This window comes from Diabrotica virgifera, chromosome 1, assembly GCF_917563875.1.
Source record: "Diabrotica virgifera virgifera chromosome 1, PGI_DIABVI_V3a".
Lineage (NCBI taxonomy): Eukaryota > Metazoa > Arthropoda > Insecta > Coleoptera > Chrysomelidae > Diabrotica > Diabrotica virgifera.
The window spans coordinates 794,462-812,179 of record NC_065443.1 but is presented as its reverse complement, the minus strand read 5'-3'; the positions used below and the strand labels follow the sequence as shown (position 1 = coordinate 812,179).

The following is a 17,718-nucleotide window of genomic DNA, read 5'->3' as shown; positions in this document are numbered from 1 at the left end:
GTATATAGTATATAGTATATAGTATATAGTATATAGTATATAGTATATAGTATATAGTATATAGTATATAGTATATAGTATATAGTATATAGTATATAGTATATAGTATATTAGTACATAACGTATATAGTATATAGTATATTAGTACATTAAAACGCATACATTGGGCACGGGAAACACTATGTGTTTATAGCTTTGTTTAACAAGTAAAAACTTAATTTTTAGTAATGCAAATAATCAAAACCGATAGAATTTGACTTGAACTTTCAAATGCAGTAAGCAGAATTGCTATTTTATATTCTAATCAAAAGTTATTCCGGTTCAAAAATTGCACTTTTTCGATTTTTTGAAAGTTCAACCGCGTTTATCTCGAAAACTATGCATCCTACGAAAAAACTTGTAAGACCATTTTTTGCTGAGAATCACCCAAACAATACAAAAAAAAAATGTTTTGTTTTGCGAAAAATCCCTGTTATATAATTCCTCAAGTTCTTTGTTTATAACAATCTTATCGACATTCGGATCAACTGTTACCCAAAAAATTCGTGTTCTACGGGTCAAAATACATAAAAAAAAACTTGGGTAAGAACATCTGAATTAAGGAGGCCGTTGTACCCCCCCTGGCGACAGGACTACTGGTTATTCATTTCAATTTAATTTGATTGTTTTTTAATCGTTTACAATATTTAAAATAATTAAAGATATAAAGTTAGAGATTTCAAAAATAAATTCGGTTCTCACTGGCAGGGTGGGAAATAATAAAGTGCCATACAATAGCATTTCATTACAATGCTCATTATATACAGGCATTACAGGCTGCTCCGTTTGAGAAAACTCATACTCTCAAACTTTGAGAAAACACTCATTCAGTTTCGACCAACGATGTATTAGCTAAAATTAAACGTTTTGCTAGATTAATAATTTTTAACAATAATAGACTATATTAAAAATCACTTGAACATAAATTGATTTTCTGATGTCAAATCACTACAATTATACAGGGGGTGAATATTGCTATGAAATTTGAAAAAAAAAACGTAATTATCTTTTAAACTACTCCGTATAACATCACAAAACCTGATATTTTAAGAAATAAAACATAGAGGAGAATCCAAAAATGTAAAAATATACAGGGTGTTCCATTAAACAAAAGATAATTTTGTTTCACCCTGTCAATATAGGTGGCCCTGTATATTTGGAAATGTATTTAAATTCTGATATTATCTATGCCCCAATCTCACCTAAATAAACTTTTCGTATCTCCTACAACAAACGACTAATTGGACTTCCCACAACCTGTATACATACAAAATCTCCGCTATAAAATTTTTTCAAAGAAAATGTTATTGGTTTTTTTAAAATAACTCCGTTAATTTTTGAAATATGAGATTTATCCAAAAACCATTACAAAGCTAAGTAAAAGGTCTATAACACTGTATTAAACTAATTTTCTAAATCCTTTTTTTTTAATACAAGGTGAAATTGCCCCGGTTACATGGTTCTCGCATTAAAATTTAGGTTTTAAATGTTTCTATCTCGGTTATTTTTTGTCGCAAAAAAATATTAAAAAAAGAAGAAGCTTAAATAAAGTTAAAACTAAAATTTTGTTCTCTACCAGTTTTTAAGTATATCGAGTATTTTTGGAGTTATTATCAAAAGAAAATGAAATTCAAGAAAATTTGAAAAATTCTAATTTTTTTTAATCGTATTTTTTTTTTCAAAAATATGCATTCTAAACCGGTCAAAATTGTTGAAGTTATTACTCATGTTAAAATAAATAAAGTTTTAAATGGGTTACTATAAATTTTAATTTTTGTGGAAAAGACGTATGTTTCATTTTTCATTCTTCCCTAAAAAATCTGAAAGGGTATTCTTATTTCGATCATAACTTGCTTAATTTTGATGCTATCGACTTCTTATATAGCTTTCTGATAGTTACCTTTAAGTACTTTATTAAAATGTTTAGTATCTATATTTAACAAAGTGCATCGTTTTCCTGTTATTTAAGCTTGAATACTAAGATTTGAGTACTCGCGGAAAAAAAATATACATTCAATTGCATATAATCACTTTGTATATAATAAAGGATTTTTCGAATAAGGAGCTTATTTATTTTTATATTAACTTCGATTTTGGTAATAACAACTTTTTTGAAGAAACTTATGGTTTTTGAGTTATTTATGAAAAACTGCTTTAAAACATGGATTTTTTTCAGGAAAAATCAAAACTTTTGATCTTTAATAACTCAAAAACTATTGATTTATTGGAATAACTTTATATAACAAATTTTACTTATAATTTGTCCCTCTATCGATTAGTGGTATTATTTTTAATAAAATAATTTCCACCCCCGAAAAGGGGTGGCATCCCCTCCCCCCCCCAGGTTAAAAGCGCAAGTTGGCACCATGTCACCTTTGTTTCTTGAGGTATCCTCTACATACTTACCAATTTTCATGAAAATCGATGGAGGTTCAACGAAATCGGAGGTGAAAACCTTCATTGACTCCACTATAGAGTAAATTAACTGTTTTGGATAAGCAAAAAAACTGTGCTTTGAACAAAAAATGTTTGTAGTAGATAAGCTTATCAGTCGTCGTATTATTCTCGTCGGCCAGTGATTGTTTAATGACCATCCGTCCCTTTGTTTTCGTTTCGACCTGTCTATTAACTAAAACAGGTGGATGATTAATTCTTCATGATTTTAATTAAAATATAAAATCAATTTTTATTAGGTAGTTATAGTCCAAAGTGTTCAGGTGCAAAATGTTCAAGGCTGCCAAGCTTAGATGTTTCATTATATTGCTAGTGTTTTTCGCTGTAGCTAATAAGGTAAGTTTTTATCTTTTTAATCTGTAAAAAAATATAGTAAATATCACTTTCCATTTCATCGATTTCTCCAGGGTCATCATGTTTATAATGTTAATGTATGTTTTCTTCCTCTTCTTTCTGTTCCTTTTCTATTGGACATTGAATTTCATATTCATTTATATTTGTTTACTGGTGTTCTAAACAATTTGCTGTGCAACCAAAACACTCTTACATTTCTCTTTCAATCTTTCATGTGTATTTTTGTATTAAACAGAGCTAAGAGTGAATTGTTCAACTTGATCAAGGCACGAAAAATTGGATACCTGGGCATATCCTGAGAGGGGAAAAATACGCAATCCCTCAACTAATCATTTATTTATTTATTTATTTATTTATTGACGGGATTACCCCATTAAAAGTTATACAATTAACAATAATAAGTTTACGAGCTAAATATGTACTAATAATACTTTAACAACATTATAATTAGATAACAAATATTAAAATAAGAATAGGTAGGTACTTGTAACCTTAGAACTAACAAAAAAATTAAATAAATACTCTATTTAAATTATTTTTAAACATATTCAGAGATATATCAAAAATTTCAATGTGTTTGTCATTTATAAGTTTACAGTAACGATCTATAGGTGAATTATGGCCATAACTTGTGCGATGGAAAGGAATATAAAATGTTATAAAATCACCTCTTCGATTTCTAGTTTGTATATCAATATTAATACACTGTAATAGATCACAGCAATCTAAATTTCCATTTATTAAATTATACAAAAATACTAATCCTACTTGATTACGTCTATTTTCCAGTGTATTAAGTTTTAAACTGTTTTCTATTAATGAATAATCGTGATCTACAATAGTTTCACCTAATTTAAATGCACAGAACCTCAAAAATTTGTGTTGAATTTTTTCAACAGTCATATTATGAACTGCATGGTATGGAGACCATACTATAGAGCCATATTCAAGTTTAGATCGCACCAAAGAACAATAAACTCCTCTTACAGTGCCAACTGAAAAATTACTACAGTGTCTCAAAATAAATCCTAACATTTTTGAAGACTGAACTGTTACGTAATTAATGTGTTCAACAAAACTCAAACTCTCGTCAAAAATCACTCCTAAATCTTTAACTTTTGAAACATATTTCAGATCTTCATTATTTATTTTATATGAAGTATTGATTTTCTTATTACCTTTGAAAAAACTAATGTAGGTAACAGCATTTTGAGACATTTAGGTTGAGTTTGTTTACTGTACACCAATGTGTCAATCTATCCAGGTCTTCCTGAAGAAGGTGTTGGTCTAAAGGACTAGAAATTATCTTTGATATTTTAAAATCGTCAGCAAAAGCTAAACCATCACTGTTTTCAAAGCAGTCGAAAATAGAATTCACAAACAAATCAAAGAAAATCGGTGAGCAGTGCCCGCCCTGAGGAACGCCCGATGTAACTGCAATAGAGTTTGACAGAAAGGATCCAACCTTAACCTTCTGCTGGTGGCCAGACAGAAAACTCTTGACCCAGGTGACTGTGGTTATGCCAAAACCAATAATGATGAGCCTCTTAAGGAAAACGCTATGGTCAACTCGATCAAAAGCTTAAGAAAAGTCTGTATACACTGTATCAATTTGTTTAAAGTCTTCCATAGCATTTATTAATATATTCTGATATAAAACTAAATTGGTAATAGTAGATCGACCCGAAAAAAACCCATGCTGATTCTTATTTATTAAATTTCGACATAACCAACTTAACTGACCACAAACCACGCTGTCAAAAAGTTTGGGAATAGATGACTGTATGCAAACACTTCTATAGTTCTTGACATTGCTTTTATCTCCGTTCTTGTAAATAGGCATAATATAACTATTTTTCCAGTAATCAGGAAAAACAGATGTTGTTAGGGACAAATTATATAAAACATGCAATGGTTTTGTAAGAGTACAGATACACCTTTTAAATAGAATATTGGGTATTCCATCAAGACCTAATGTAGTTTTACTAGGTAAACGCAAAATTTTATTATAAATTTCTTGTATAGAAATGTCTGCAAAGTCAATGTTTTGTGAACAATTTACAGGTAAAACTAAATTATCCACAGAACTATTTTGGTCTCCAGGAGTGTAGACTGTCTGAAAGTATTCCTTAAAAAGGTTCACAATGTCTTGGCCATTTTCTGCCAACTCTTCATTATACTGCATTGAGTGTGGTAGTGAGTGATTAGACTTTAGGTCGCGCACATACTTCCAAAATAGACCTGGATCCCGCGTAAGAAAGAAAAGTTGATTAATAGCAAGCTGAAAATTTGTTAATAGCTTAACGGTGTCTAGTCGGACAAACTTTGATGCACGGGAACACTGGAACAAGGGAAGTTTTAACTGTGGAGCATGATAAACGTGTCGTCCTGACAAGTTTATGATTGTGAAAAATAGCAAGTTGTTTTTAAGTTTATTCGATAGCCAACGTTATGTAATATATGCGAAAATGTTTGTCCGACAAAAATATTGGGCATTTTAACGAGTCCGACACGTAGAACATGTCACATCACAGGAATTATGTTGGTGATGAATAGCAGTCTGATTTTTGCATGAGAGTTTAATGAAAGGTTAAAAAAGCAATTGGAAGTTCTGTCCGACAAAATTAATGGGAAGTTTTCGTAGTGGGACATTCTAAACAGGTAAGATATAGACAAAAATGCTGGTAATAAATAGCTTTCCGACAAAGACGAAATTTAATTAAGTAAATTATTCCTTACCAAGAATGAATGTTGTCGGAAAAAAAAGGGGTAGATTTTGTAGTCGGACAATTTAAAAAAATAATTTTTGAAATTTCAATAAGGGGTGATTGATTATTCTATGTCAAAAGTACCTGCAATCAATTACAATCGATATCTTTCGATTTATGTCAACATCATTTAGATACCTCACTGTAATACATTTATAGTAGATCAGGCAAATTATATTATGGATTGAGTGGTCTAGCTATCTTTGTCTGCCAGATGCGCGGGATCGCTTGGTTAAAAGAGATAGATAGACCACCTATCGACTTTTTGCACTGTATTCCCTGTCTACCTTTATGTCTATGAATACATTTCCATTTAAGAAAAACTGTCACTTTTGACAATAATTCATAATAAATTGCAATCGTAACTTCAAATTTAAACTAATCGATTTATTTTGGCAGCAAATTATTTCTTGCCATGTGACATATTAATTACATTATTATTTCATTTGTAGAAAGTTGAGAAAAATTACGTTATACAATTTTAGTAATAATTTATTTAGGTACCCTTTTTCAATCAAGCAAAGCATTATAGCACGAAGAATGATATTCAATAGAACTTTCACAATTATCTGGCAACTGAACCTCATTGAATTGATCACCAAGTATTTTACTAACTTTGTAAAATGTTCGAAAATTACTCAAAAATGTTCCGTTGAATGGTTTTACTTTTGATTTGGCGACTTCAAATTTAAACTGTTGACACTCAAAAATAGACACAAAAACACTCCATAGTTAATATAAATTTTAATTTCCAACACACGTGGCAAACAGAAACTCAGAGACCATGTACTTTCAAATACTACTTTGTATATTCTTGTTCTCATGATCATTTTTCAGTGCGTCACAGTTTTTCGATTTCTCTCTAATGCATTAAGTTAGATGAGACGGAAAAAGCGGTATACTACATTCGCTCTCGCGAGATTTTTTTTGAGACATTCGGAATAGGAAACGTACAACACAAAAATTCCTACCTCACACTATTAACTGCTAAAATCAACTCAAATCAACTTAATCTTTCATTAAAAAAAGAAGAATTATTAGAAATAGTGGGAGTGTCTACTAATCTCATAACATTTTGTGAAGTTTATTTCTACAAAATATTTTTATTTTGTACAATAAATAATTTTCTCATTTGCTATCAATACATTATAATGGTTTAAATAAATAAATATTGATTGGCGTAAGGTTTATGTTATTTTTATGTCTGTTTACTATTAATAATATTGGATATGACCAGGTGCGTTGGTTTTGTAGTAATTTCCAGTCACTTCTGACAACTGAATTTTTCAAAAAAGAAATTACTAACGTCAGTGTCAAAAAAAATCTCGCGAGAGCGAATGTAGTATAGCTCCGTGATTAAACACAAAAATAATGCAGCATTACAATGGTTATATACATAAGATGTCTATTCCTAACCTACGTTTGATTCGTTGATATTTAGAATGCGCGTTTTTTCTAGCCAATCAAATACACGTATTACGAACATTTGACGAAAACTTCGTTCATTTTGGCCATTTTTTAGAAGTGTCAAAGAGTCAAGTGACGGTTATTATTCAGGTCAGTATTTTGTGTACCTGTCATTTTGAAATTTCGAATTCAACTTCCCTTGTGTTTCACAACGTCTTTGTGCATTTTTTTGTGTTTTGGTTTAGAATTTAGTTCGTTAAAAGTTAGTCATTGGCGTGAGGAGACTAGAGACATTTGAGATGTACCGAAGAGTGCTAAATATCTCATGAGTAGATAGAATAGCCAACGTGGAGGTAATGAGACTTACGCATAAGGAACGAGAGAACTAACAAATAAGAAGAAAACTGAGATATATGGGACATGTGATGAGAGATGTATATCTAATACTCCAGGTCATTATGCAAGAAAAAGATCTATAGTAAGGAGACGTAACTCATGGCTGAAGAACCTTAGGAACTGGTTTGGATGTAATAACAATGAATTATTTAGAGCCGCGGTTTCAGAAATAAAGATCGCTCTGATGACTGCCAACTTTTGAAGCGGAGACAGCACCTAGAGAAGGAGATAAAAACACAATTAATGGATAGTTTTGTGTCATTTTTTAATGTTTCCATATTTATAAATTTAATTAACAATATTGTTTACTTTTTAATTTTATTCCCCTTTATAAAAAATACCTACATGTTAACATATTGTGTAAAAATCAAATATACTAAATTACTAATTAGTTTAATTCCACCAGCTTTTCACCTATGGCTAAGTACGATTCTAGCATCTGTCAGATTCGTCAATAATTACATGAAATAAGTCTGGACACACCCAATACTGTATATGACGTCATAATTAATGACGCACTGAAAAATGATCATGAGAACAAGAATAGCACAAAGTGTCACACTGACAAATGCAGCCTTCTAATACATACTTCTAAGCATAATGTGTCATATTTACGTCTATTCTTATAAGCACCGAAGTTTTGCAATATATACATGCATTGATACTTAGCTCACTGTTTTTGGAGTGTGCATGTATATATATGCACATGCAAATATGTGAATATAAATAATAATATACAACTAAAATAGCTTTATCAATATGTGACTAAGTCATTCTGAAAAAATGTTTTTTATTTATTTCCTTCGATTTGCCCAAACTTTTTGTCCGACATATAACTTTTTGCGTTACAAAATATAATTTGTACATAAACAAATCAAAATTAGCTTGCTACTTATCACCAAAATTTTTGTCTATATCTTACGTGTTTAGAATGTCCGACTAGGAAAATTTCCCATTCATTTTGTCCGACAGAACTTCCAATTGCTTTTTTAACCTTTCATTAAACTCTCATGCAAAAATCAGACTGCTATTCATCACCAACATAGTTCTTGTGATGTGACATGTTCTACGTGTCGGACTCGTTAAAATGCCCAACCTTTTTGTCGGACAAACATTTTTTCATATATTATATAACGTTGGCTATTGAATAAACTTAAAAACAACTTGCTATTTTTCACCATCATAAACTTGTCAGGACGACACGTTTATCATGCTCCACCGTTAAAACTTCCCCTGTTTCAGTGTTCCCGTGCATCAATGTTTGTCCGACTAGACACCGTTAAGCTGTTAACAAATTTTCAGCTTGCTATTAATCAACTTTTTTTTCTTACGCGGGATCCAGGTCTAAAAGTACCTAGGATTAGTTTTGAACTCATTATTTACATGAGATATATACTGAGACCAACATACTTCTCTGACTCGTCTGCATTCTGTACGTAGTTGACAAAATCTTAGGTAATCTGAATGTAATTGTGATTTACTGTAAGTTTTATGCATTTTTCTCTTTTGAGATGTTATGTATCGCAATTCTGGTGAAAACCATTTAGGAAAACTGCTAGATATATATTTTTTCAAAGGTACAAAAAGAGCAATTCCCATTCAAGGATGCCAAGAGCAATCATCCAAGGAAAGATTTAGGGCAAGAGTGGAGTAGGTCACAAACAGACAAAAATACCATTAAAAATTTTGTAAAGATTTTGTAAGTCCCTACATTGCCTATGAATCTGAACAGGGGAGAGAGAAAATCTCGTATGAAGTGAATCATAGTTGTAATGGTAGTTATCAGGGGGATCCAATCCAGCCTTAAAGGCCAAGTACCGCAAAAATCTTCTTTGCACTTGTTCTAATTTGTGTACATGGCATGTATAGAGAGTATTCCAGACTGAAGAAGCATATTCCAAAAGGGGTCTGACATACTGACCAATGGCGATACAGCAGGCGGATTGCTGAGAGATATGTGAAGAGAGAATGTTGAGAATATCCTGGGTTGAACATGGAACAAATGTATCCATAATAGAACAACTCAATTTAAAAGATAGTTTGCTTAAAACAACAGAGATACTTACAGTATTTTGGATACATTTACAGAAGAACAGGCACCATGGAAAAACTTATCATTGAGGGCAAAGTTGAAGCAAAAAGACAGAGTGGAAGATATCCAAGCCATTGGATCCATAGTGCTATAGAGCGGTATTGCTTTGGAAGGACATATGGAAGATGTGGAGGTGATAAGGTGAATGCCAACTGACATGTACATTGAAAACATTTTAGAAGATCATGACTTGCCAGTAATATTGGAGATGACAGATTCGGGCTAATGCACAATAACCCACTATTAGAATAGGGAATACTTCCTTAATGAGAGTCAATTTAAAAATTGAAGACACAAGTGCATGAAGGGTATATGTGACAATTTTTTCAAAATATGTTTTTTATGTTAAAAGTACGTTGTTCGAACCTAGAAATCTTTCAAACAAGTAAAACACGTTTTAAAATTAATATTTTCTAAGTTACTAGAGTGTAAAGGATCTATGTACACAGTAAATTTTAAAATGTAAGTGCATAAAGGATCTATGTACATATACAGCAGGGCCCGGATTACGTACACTCGATACGCATCGTATCCGCCATGTTTTACTGTAGCGCCTTATGGGAAAACATGGCGGATACGATGCGTATCGAGTGTACGTAATCCGGGCCCTGGTTCCTAAAAAAACTGATACGACTCTTAAAGCATATTTTGTAGAAAATTGAGCAGTGTATTTTGAAGGAGGATTCGAGTGTTAAAAGTTGGTGTGAACACAAGTTGATTTGCTCTCTGGTGAAAAAAGTTGTTTTAGTACGGAAGTAAACATTGGTTTTTGGTGAAATTTTCACAAAGTGTGTGGTGAATTCAACATTTCAACTGTAAGTCATCTTTTTGTTAATTTGATGCACGTAAGAGAGGAGATTTGCAATAATATTATACAGAACAATATTTTTTTAAGTTCCAAATACAACAAACATTGAATATAACAAAAACGTGTATAATTAAACATTAATGAATATTTAATTACTGAAAGCCATAAATAAATTAGCAAACAGAAGTACGGCCAAATATTCTGCGACGTTGCCGGCGTGTGCAAAATATCTGAGACCTTACCAAAACGTAATTAAAAATAAGAAGATAATAATAATAATAATTACTATTAGACACAGGTTACATTTTCCTATTTTTTGTGTATATTATAAGCTTTAAGTGAACTAAAAATATATTTTTCTCGCATTATATTGATAAAGATTTTCAGTCTAGAAAACAAACAACAAGACAAATAGATGAACAACGAAGAAAATAAAACAGTAGGAAAAAGACACAAACCGGAGCACGACAGCTCGATTGAAGAAGACAAAGAAGAGCAACATAAAAGCAAAAAAGCTCCAGACACGCGCATAAAAAAAGTAAGTACAATATTAACTGACATGGAGGAGATTAAGATATTGCTGAGCCAGATGAGGCAAGAAATTAAAGAAGATATTCTGGAAAGCAAAACAGAGATTAAAGATGAAATCAAGGATATGAAAAACGAACTGGAAGATATTAAGCAGAAGCTTAAGCAAAACAAAGCAGAAACAGAAAATTTAAAAAGAGAAGTAGAAAAAAAAGAACAAAAGTGGGAGAAAGAAAACGAAGAACTCAAAAAAGCGTTAACACTCATGGAGAATAGATTAGAGAAGATCGATAAAGAAAAAATACGCAATAAATTAATCATAACAGGAATTCAGGTAGATCTGGAAGATGAAGTTAGACTAAGAGAAAACATACAAAAAATGATGGAAACAGAGCTGCAACTGAAAATAGAAGTTAAAAGTGCGTTTAAGATAGGATACAAGAAGTGTATAATAGAAACGAAGAGCTGGGAAGACAAACAGAAAATACTGCAAGAAAAAGGTAAACTCAAATACAAAAGAGACTGTAGAGAAATATACATAGATGCAGCGCTGACGTTCAAGGAAGCAAAGATACAAAAAGAAATCAGAGACATAGCAAAACAACAGAGAAGCAAAGGAGCAAAAGTAAAAATCAGATACCAGAAATTAGAAATAAATGACAAAGTGCTAAAATGGAATGCAAGAGAAAATAAACTTATAGAAATTGAAAATGTCCCAAAAAACTAGACAAAAGAGAACGGATGGATGAAAAGGAAACAGACAATGCAAACGAAGAGGTAAATGAGTCACGGTATATTCAAAATAATAAGAAAAATACAAAAAAAAGGAAGAGAATTAAAAAAATGACAAAAAAAATTGGAACATGGAACGTCAGGACACTGCTAGAAGAAGGAAAAATAGAAGAGCTAGCGACACAGTTGAAACAATACAATATAGATATTGCAGGAATTCAAGAAACCAGGTGGGGGGGACATGGAAAAATCACAAAAGAAAATTATACAGTATGGTATGCTGGAGAAGAAAAACAAGGATATGGAGGAACTGCTTTTATTGTGTTAGGGGAAATGAGGCATAAAGTTATGGAATTTAAACCCATAAGTCAAAGATTATCATACATCAGGGTAAACAGCAAACCGAACAAGTTGTCCATAATAAATGTCTATGCACCCACAGAAAACAGTGATGACTTAATAAAACAACAGTTCTATGAAACACTAGAAGAAAATGCCGAAAAAATCCCGGGAGAAGATATATTAATTATTATAGGTGATTTCAACGCACAAATAGGTAAAGAAAAATGCTTTAGGGAGGTTGCAGGGGAAAACTCATTACATAGCACAACAAACAATAATGGAGAAAGATTATGTAATTTAGCAGCGGCATTAAACATGGACATAAGTAGCACGAGATATAAACACAAAAACATACACAAGATAACATGGATGAGACCAGGCAGTCTGGAGGGGAATCAAATAGACCATGTACTTATTAAAAAGTCACACAAACAGTCGATAAATGACGTGAGATCTCACAGAGGAGCAAACATCGATTCGGACCATATGCTAGTGATTGCAAAATGTAAAATAAAAACAACAAAGAATGAAAGACGAAAAGCACAGGGAAGATGGGACGTAGATAAATTGAAAGATAAAGGAGTAAAAAGAAGATTTGTAAAAGAAGTAAATGTAGAGATGCAGTTCAAGGAGGAACAAGAAATGGAGGAGCAGTGGAAAAAAATCAAACAAGGAATAAACACTGCAGCAGAGAAAGTAGTTGGAAAAATGCAAAAAGAAAGAAGAAACAATTGGTTTGACGAAGAGTGCAAACTAGCAGTGGACGAAAAGAATAAAACAAGATTGAAATGGCTAAGCACAGGTAAAGAAGAGGAACGAGAAAAATACCAAGATCAAAGGAAAAAGACAAAGAAATTGTTTAAATCAAAGAAAAATAAAAAAGTAGACGAAATTATGAACGAGATCGAAACAGAAAATAAGAGACACAATTCAAAACCACTGTACCAATACTTAAAGCTAGGTAGTAGAAAACGGACAGCTAATGTAGCCATAGAAGCAGAAACATGGCAGAAGTATTTCGAAGAAATGTATCAAGAAACGGATGTAGAAGAAGAAAGAGAAACAATAATGAACCCGGAACAAGGTGAAGAAGAAGAATTGACCTATACAGAAGTAAAAGATACAATATGCAAACTGAAAAACGGGAAAACAGCGGGAGACGACGGAATATGTGCAGAACTTATAAAATACGGGGGTGAAGCACTATACAGAAAGATTTATGAACTAATACAGAATATATGGAATAAGGAAACAATGCCCGAAGAATGGAAGAAAGGAATTATTGTGACAATCCCAAAACAAGGAGACCACAGGATATGTAAAAACTACCGAGCAATTAATTTACTAAATGTAACATATAAAGTACTGACTGGTATAATTAGAGACAGACTAACAATATACACAGAACAAAGCATAGGAGACTACCAGTACGGTTTCAGAAAAGGAAGATCCACGATAGATGCTATCCATACACTAAAACAAGCGATAGAGAAAACATACGAGTACGACGGAGAAGCACATATACTTTTTCTAGACTTTAAACAGGCTTTTGACAAACTAAGTAGAAGAAAAATGATCCAAGACTTACAAGAGAGCAAAATACCAAATAAAATTATAAGAATGATAGAAATGACAATGCGAGATTCCCAAGCAACAATAGACACCGGAAGAGAGAGAACAGAAATAATAAAAATTAAAAATGGAGTAAGACAAGGAGATGCGCTCTCAACTGTACTATTTATTCTATCATTAGATAAGATAATAAAAAAGTTGTCAAACGCAGGAACTATAAATAAAAATACAGTACAAATAATTGGATATGCGGACGATATAACCATAGTAGCAACAGATAAAAAGGCATTAAAGAAAACCTTTCAAGAAATAGAAAACGAATCCAAACTAAGAGGACTGGAAATAAATGAAAATAAAACAAAATACATGAATGTAAGTAAAAAAAAGAAGACGCAACTGACAGAAATGACAATAGACGCACACAGCTTCGAAGAGGTTGAAACATTCAAATATTTGGGAGTCTTAGTCAACAGAAGAAATGAAAGTGTAGATATGAAAAGAAGAATTCAAGCAGGAAACAAAGCATTCTACAGAAATAAAAAAATTTTCAAAGATAAGAAGATAAGCCGGAATACAAAAATGAAAATCTACAAAACGACCATAAGACCAATAGTGCTATATGCTTTGGAGGCATTCACATTAACAGCAAGAGAAGAAGAGCAGCTGAAAGTTTTTGAGAGAAAAATTATGAGAAAAATTCTGGGACCAAAGAGGGAAAACGAAGAGGATGCAAGGCAATGGATGAACCACGAAATACAAGAATGGATGGGTCAAGAGAACATAGTAAGAGCAACAAAAGCACAGAGAATTAGATGGTATGGACACATAATGAGAAGAGAAAAGAACAATCCGTTAAGAGTTATAACCGAATGGATACCACCAGGTACAAGAACCAGAGGCAGGCCTAAACTCAGATGGAGACAACAAGTGGAAGAAGACTTAAGAAGTATGAAAATTAGAAATATAGGAAGCAAAATCAGAGAGAGAGAAGAATGGAGAAAGGTAGTGGAAACAGCGAAGTCACACCAGCAATTGTAAAACTAAAGTCAGAATGGGATGATCCCCCACAAAAAGGATCTTCAAGTGAAAACAGCTTCAGCTTCCTCGGGAGCGTACAGCTTGTATATATATATATATTTTGAAGGATAAATACTTATTATTTACATACTGTCACTGTCACTGCCAAATCTTAAAATTTGTCAGATAACTTATTCTGTTCAATCTCTAAAAATGGCTCCACATGCTAGCAAAGAACTAAAAGCAAGAATTGTAACGAAATTAGAAGATGGTTGGTCACTATTTGCGGTAGCGAACCATTTTAACATAAGCAGAACAACATTTTTTAATATTAATAAAAGATGGAGAGAACAAGAAACTCTAGAAAGAAAGTAGAGCTCCATTCCCGGGAATTCTTACAGATTTCTGGGGATTTTTTAAAATATTTTCTTTTAAATTATGAGCGGAGATATTATTAACTCGCAATGAATAAATGATTCTGATACAATTATCTCTGTCTATCATTTTAAATTATTCCATTTACAATATTTTTTTTTCAATTACATTTTAATTCCAATTTTGGCGTTAAAGCAGAATGTATCATTATGTCATATCGGTCAGCATAAACATTCTCTTGTTTATACGACCGATCTGATTCATTTTGAAGCATCCAGAATTATAACATAAATACTTATTTTGAATTAAAATTATGTTTATGAAGAATTACTACATAGGAAATTTAAGACGTTATTATATTGGTGCAAATCAGCCGACCAGACATTTAAAAAAATTACTCACTGCACTAAAAAGCATCACACCTACATCGACAGAAAGCGTGTTTTCAACTTTTCAAAGCAAATTTCTGTACAAGAAAAGGACCTGAAAGATCAAATACTGAACAATGTTTTTTTAGAAACATAAATTTCAATAATAACAACGAAAATTCAGATTAAAAACAAATTTATAATTTGTCTATTATTTCCTTTTAAATTTTTTTTTTAATTTTTCTAAAAATTTTTTAATATCTAATCAAATTTGTAAGTTTTTATACTGACACATCCCCCTCCAGGCTGAAACCAAATTTTTCGAGTAATATATCTATAATAATAACATGTTTCTTGCAGCCGATTTTGATGATATACATAGTTATAAACAAATAAAGATCAAAAAACGGTAAATTTTCGCTTTTTTCGTCTCTTACTAAAAAATTGGGCATTTTAAACAAATTTGAGAGTAATAAACTCATAAACCGTATAAAAAACTTATGGCGTTCGCTGAATATGTCTATCCTTATTGGTTACTTAGAAAATTGCCAAATAAATCATAAATTTTGAGTTTTTATAAATATTCATAACTTATGTAAAAATTAACTTAGAACCTTCTTATTACATGGAATGCTGAGACTTATGGTGCTTAAATTACACCCTAAATTCCAAAGCAATTGGTCAAATAGTTTAAAAGTTATTTAATTTGTTTATCCAAAATTAATTTTTTTTGCAACACTGTAAGTCAGAAAATGATGAAGTTACAGTAATATTTTGGATAGTTTATGAAAGAAGAAAATTTACAGTATTAATTTAATTAAAAAAAAAATGACAAAAAATAATTATAGATATTGCAAAATAATTTTGCAAAAACATGTGAATTAAAAAAATGGGGGGGCTAACTTTGTCCCTAAATGTCCTAGAACAGTTGTTTTCTTTCTAATTGTGTATAAAAATTCAGTCTTTCTAAATATGAAAAAATAATTTTTCTACGGGTAACGGTTAAAAAGTTATTCTAATTGTTTATAAGTAAGCAAAAAATGGACATGTTTTTGCAAAATAATTTTATACTGTTTAAAATTATTTTTTGTCATTTATTTTTAATTAAGGTAATAGTATAAATGTTCTTCTTTCATAAACTGTCCGAAGTATTATTGTAACCTCATAATTTTCTGACTTATAGTGTTGCAAAAAAAAATGAATTTGGTAAAAATAAATTAAATAACTTTTAAACTATTTGACCAATTGCTTTGAAATTTAAAATATAATTTAAGTACAAGAAGTCTCGGCATTCCGCGTAATAAGAAGATTCTAAGTTAATTTTTACCTAAGTTACGAATATTTATAAAAACTCAATATTTATGATTTATTTTGCAATTTTCTAAGCAACCAATAAGGTTGGACATATTCAGCGAATGCCATATTGAAGTTTTTTTATACGATTTATGAGTTTCTTACTCTCAAATTTGTTTAAAGTGCTTAACTTTTTGGTAATAGACGAAAAAAGCGATAATTTACCGTTTTTCGATCTTCATTTGTTTATAACTATGTATATCATCAAAATCGGCTGCAGGAAACATATAGGTTAATAATATAGATGTCCATACTACTCAAAAAATTTGGTTTCGGCCTGGAGGGGGATGTGTCACGAGAAAAACCTTATTTCTCTGGACTATAATGTTTGCCTTTCCATGCTATAGCAAACTTAACAAATTGTTGATTTCAAATTGTAACAGTTAAGTTTTGCAAAGTAGCTGCTCTCTTGTATCTTCTGCGTTTCCTTTATCATACAATTACTTCATCTAAAAACTTTCTGTGCTATATTCGTTTTATTGCTAAAATTATTTCCTGATCCATGGGTTGAATAAGCGATGCTGTATTTTTTGGCAAAAACATACAACTAAAGTTGCCATGTTTTGATCATAGAATATTTTCAGAGGGATGAGCAGGAGCGTTGTCTGAAATCAAAAAACATTTCACCTCTTCCGGCAGTATTCCCAGTTTCTTCTCTTGAAAATTTTTCACTGCAGGTACACGTAGCAATACTAGCTGTAATGAAGATCACATACAAGCCTCACAAGACCTGCAACACCATCTAGACATACTCAGTGAATGGTACACAAAATGGCGAACAAAAGTAAATAATACAAAATCATCTCAAATAACGTTTACCAACCGCCACAACACATGCCCACCTGTAAGAATGGAAAATGTATGAATACCAACAGTAACAGACGCTAAATACCTTGGCCTCCATCTTAACCAACGTCTTACTTGGAAAAAACATATCCAGACCAAAAGAAGACAACTAGACTTGAAATTCTGGCAAATGTATTGGCTCCTTGGACGCAGATCAAAACTCAACATCCAAAACAAAATTCTTCTGTACAAAGCAATACTCAAACTAATTTGATACTACGGACTACACCTCTGGGGCTGTGCAAAGTCAACATCACTGAATATCCT

General features: G+C 31.6%; 1 protein-coding gene across 1 annotated transcript in view; it reads left to right on the top strand.

The window, feature by feature from the left end:
- The first annotated feature begins 2,611 nt into the window (after positions 1 to 2,611).
- The window catches only part of LOC126881113 (NPC intracellular cholesterol transporter 1-like), a 48,687-nt gene continuing 33,580 nt past the window's right edge, over positions 2,612 to 17,718 (top strand). Inside the window, exon 1 of the mRNA XM_050645167.1 lies at positions 2,612 to 2,829. Within this exon, the coding sequence (XP_050501124.1) occupies positions 2,764 to 2,829 (66 nt within the window). The 5' untranslated portion in view covers positions 2,612 to 2,763. The remainder of the gene's footprint in view (positions 2,830 to 17,718) is intronic.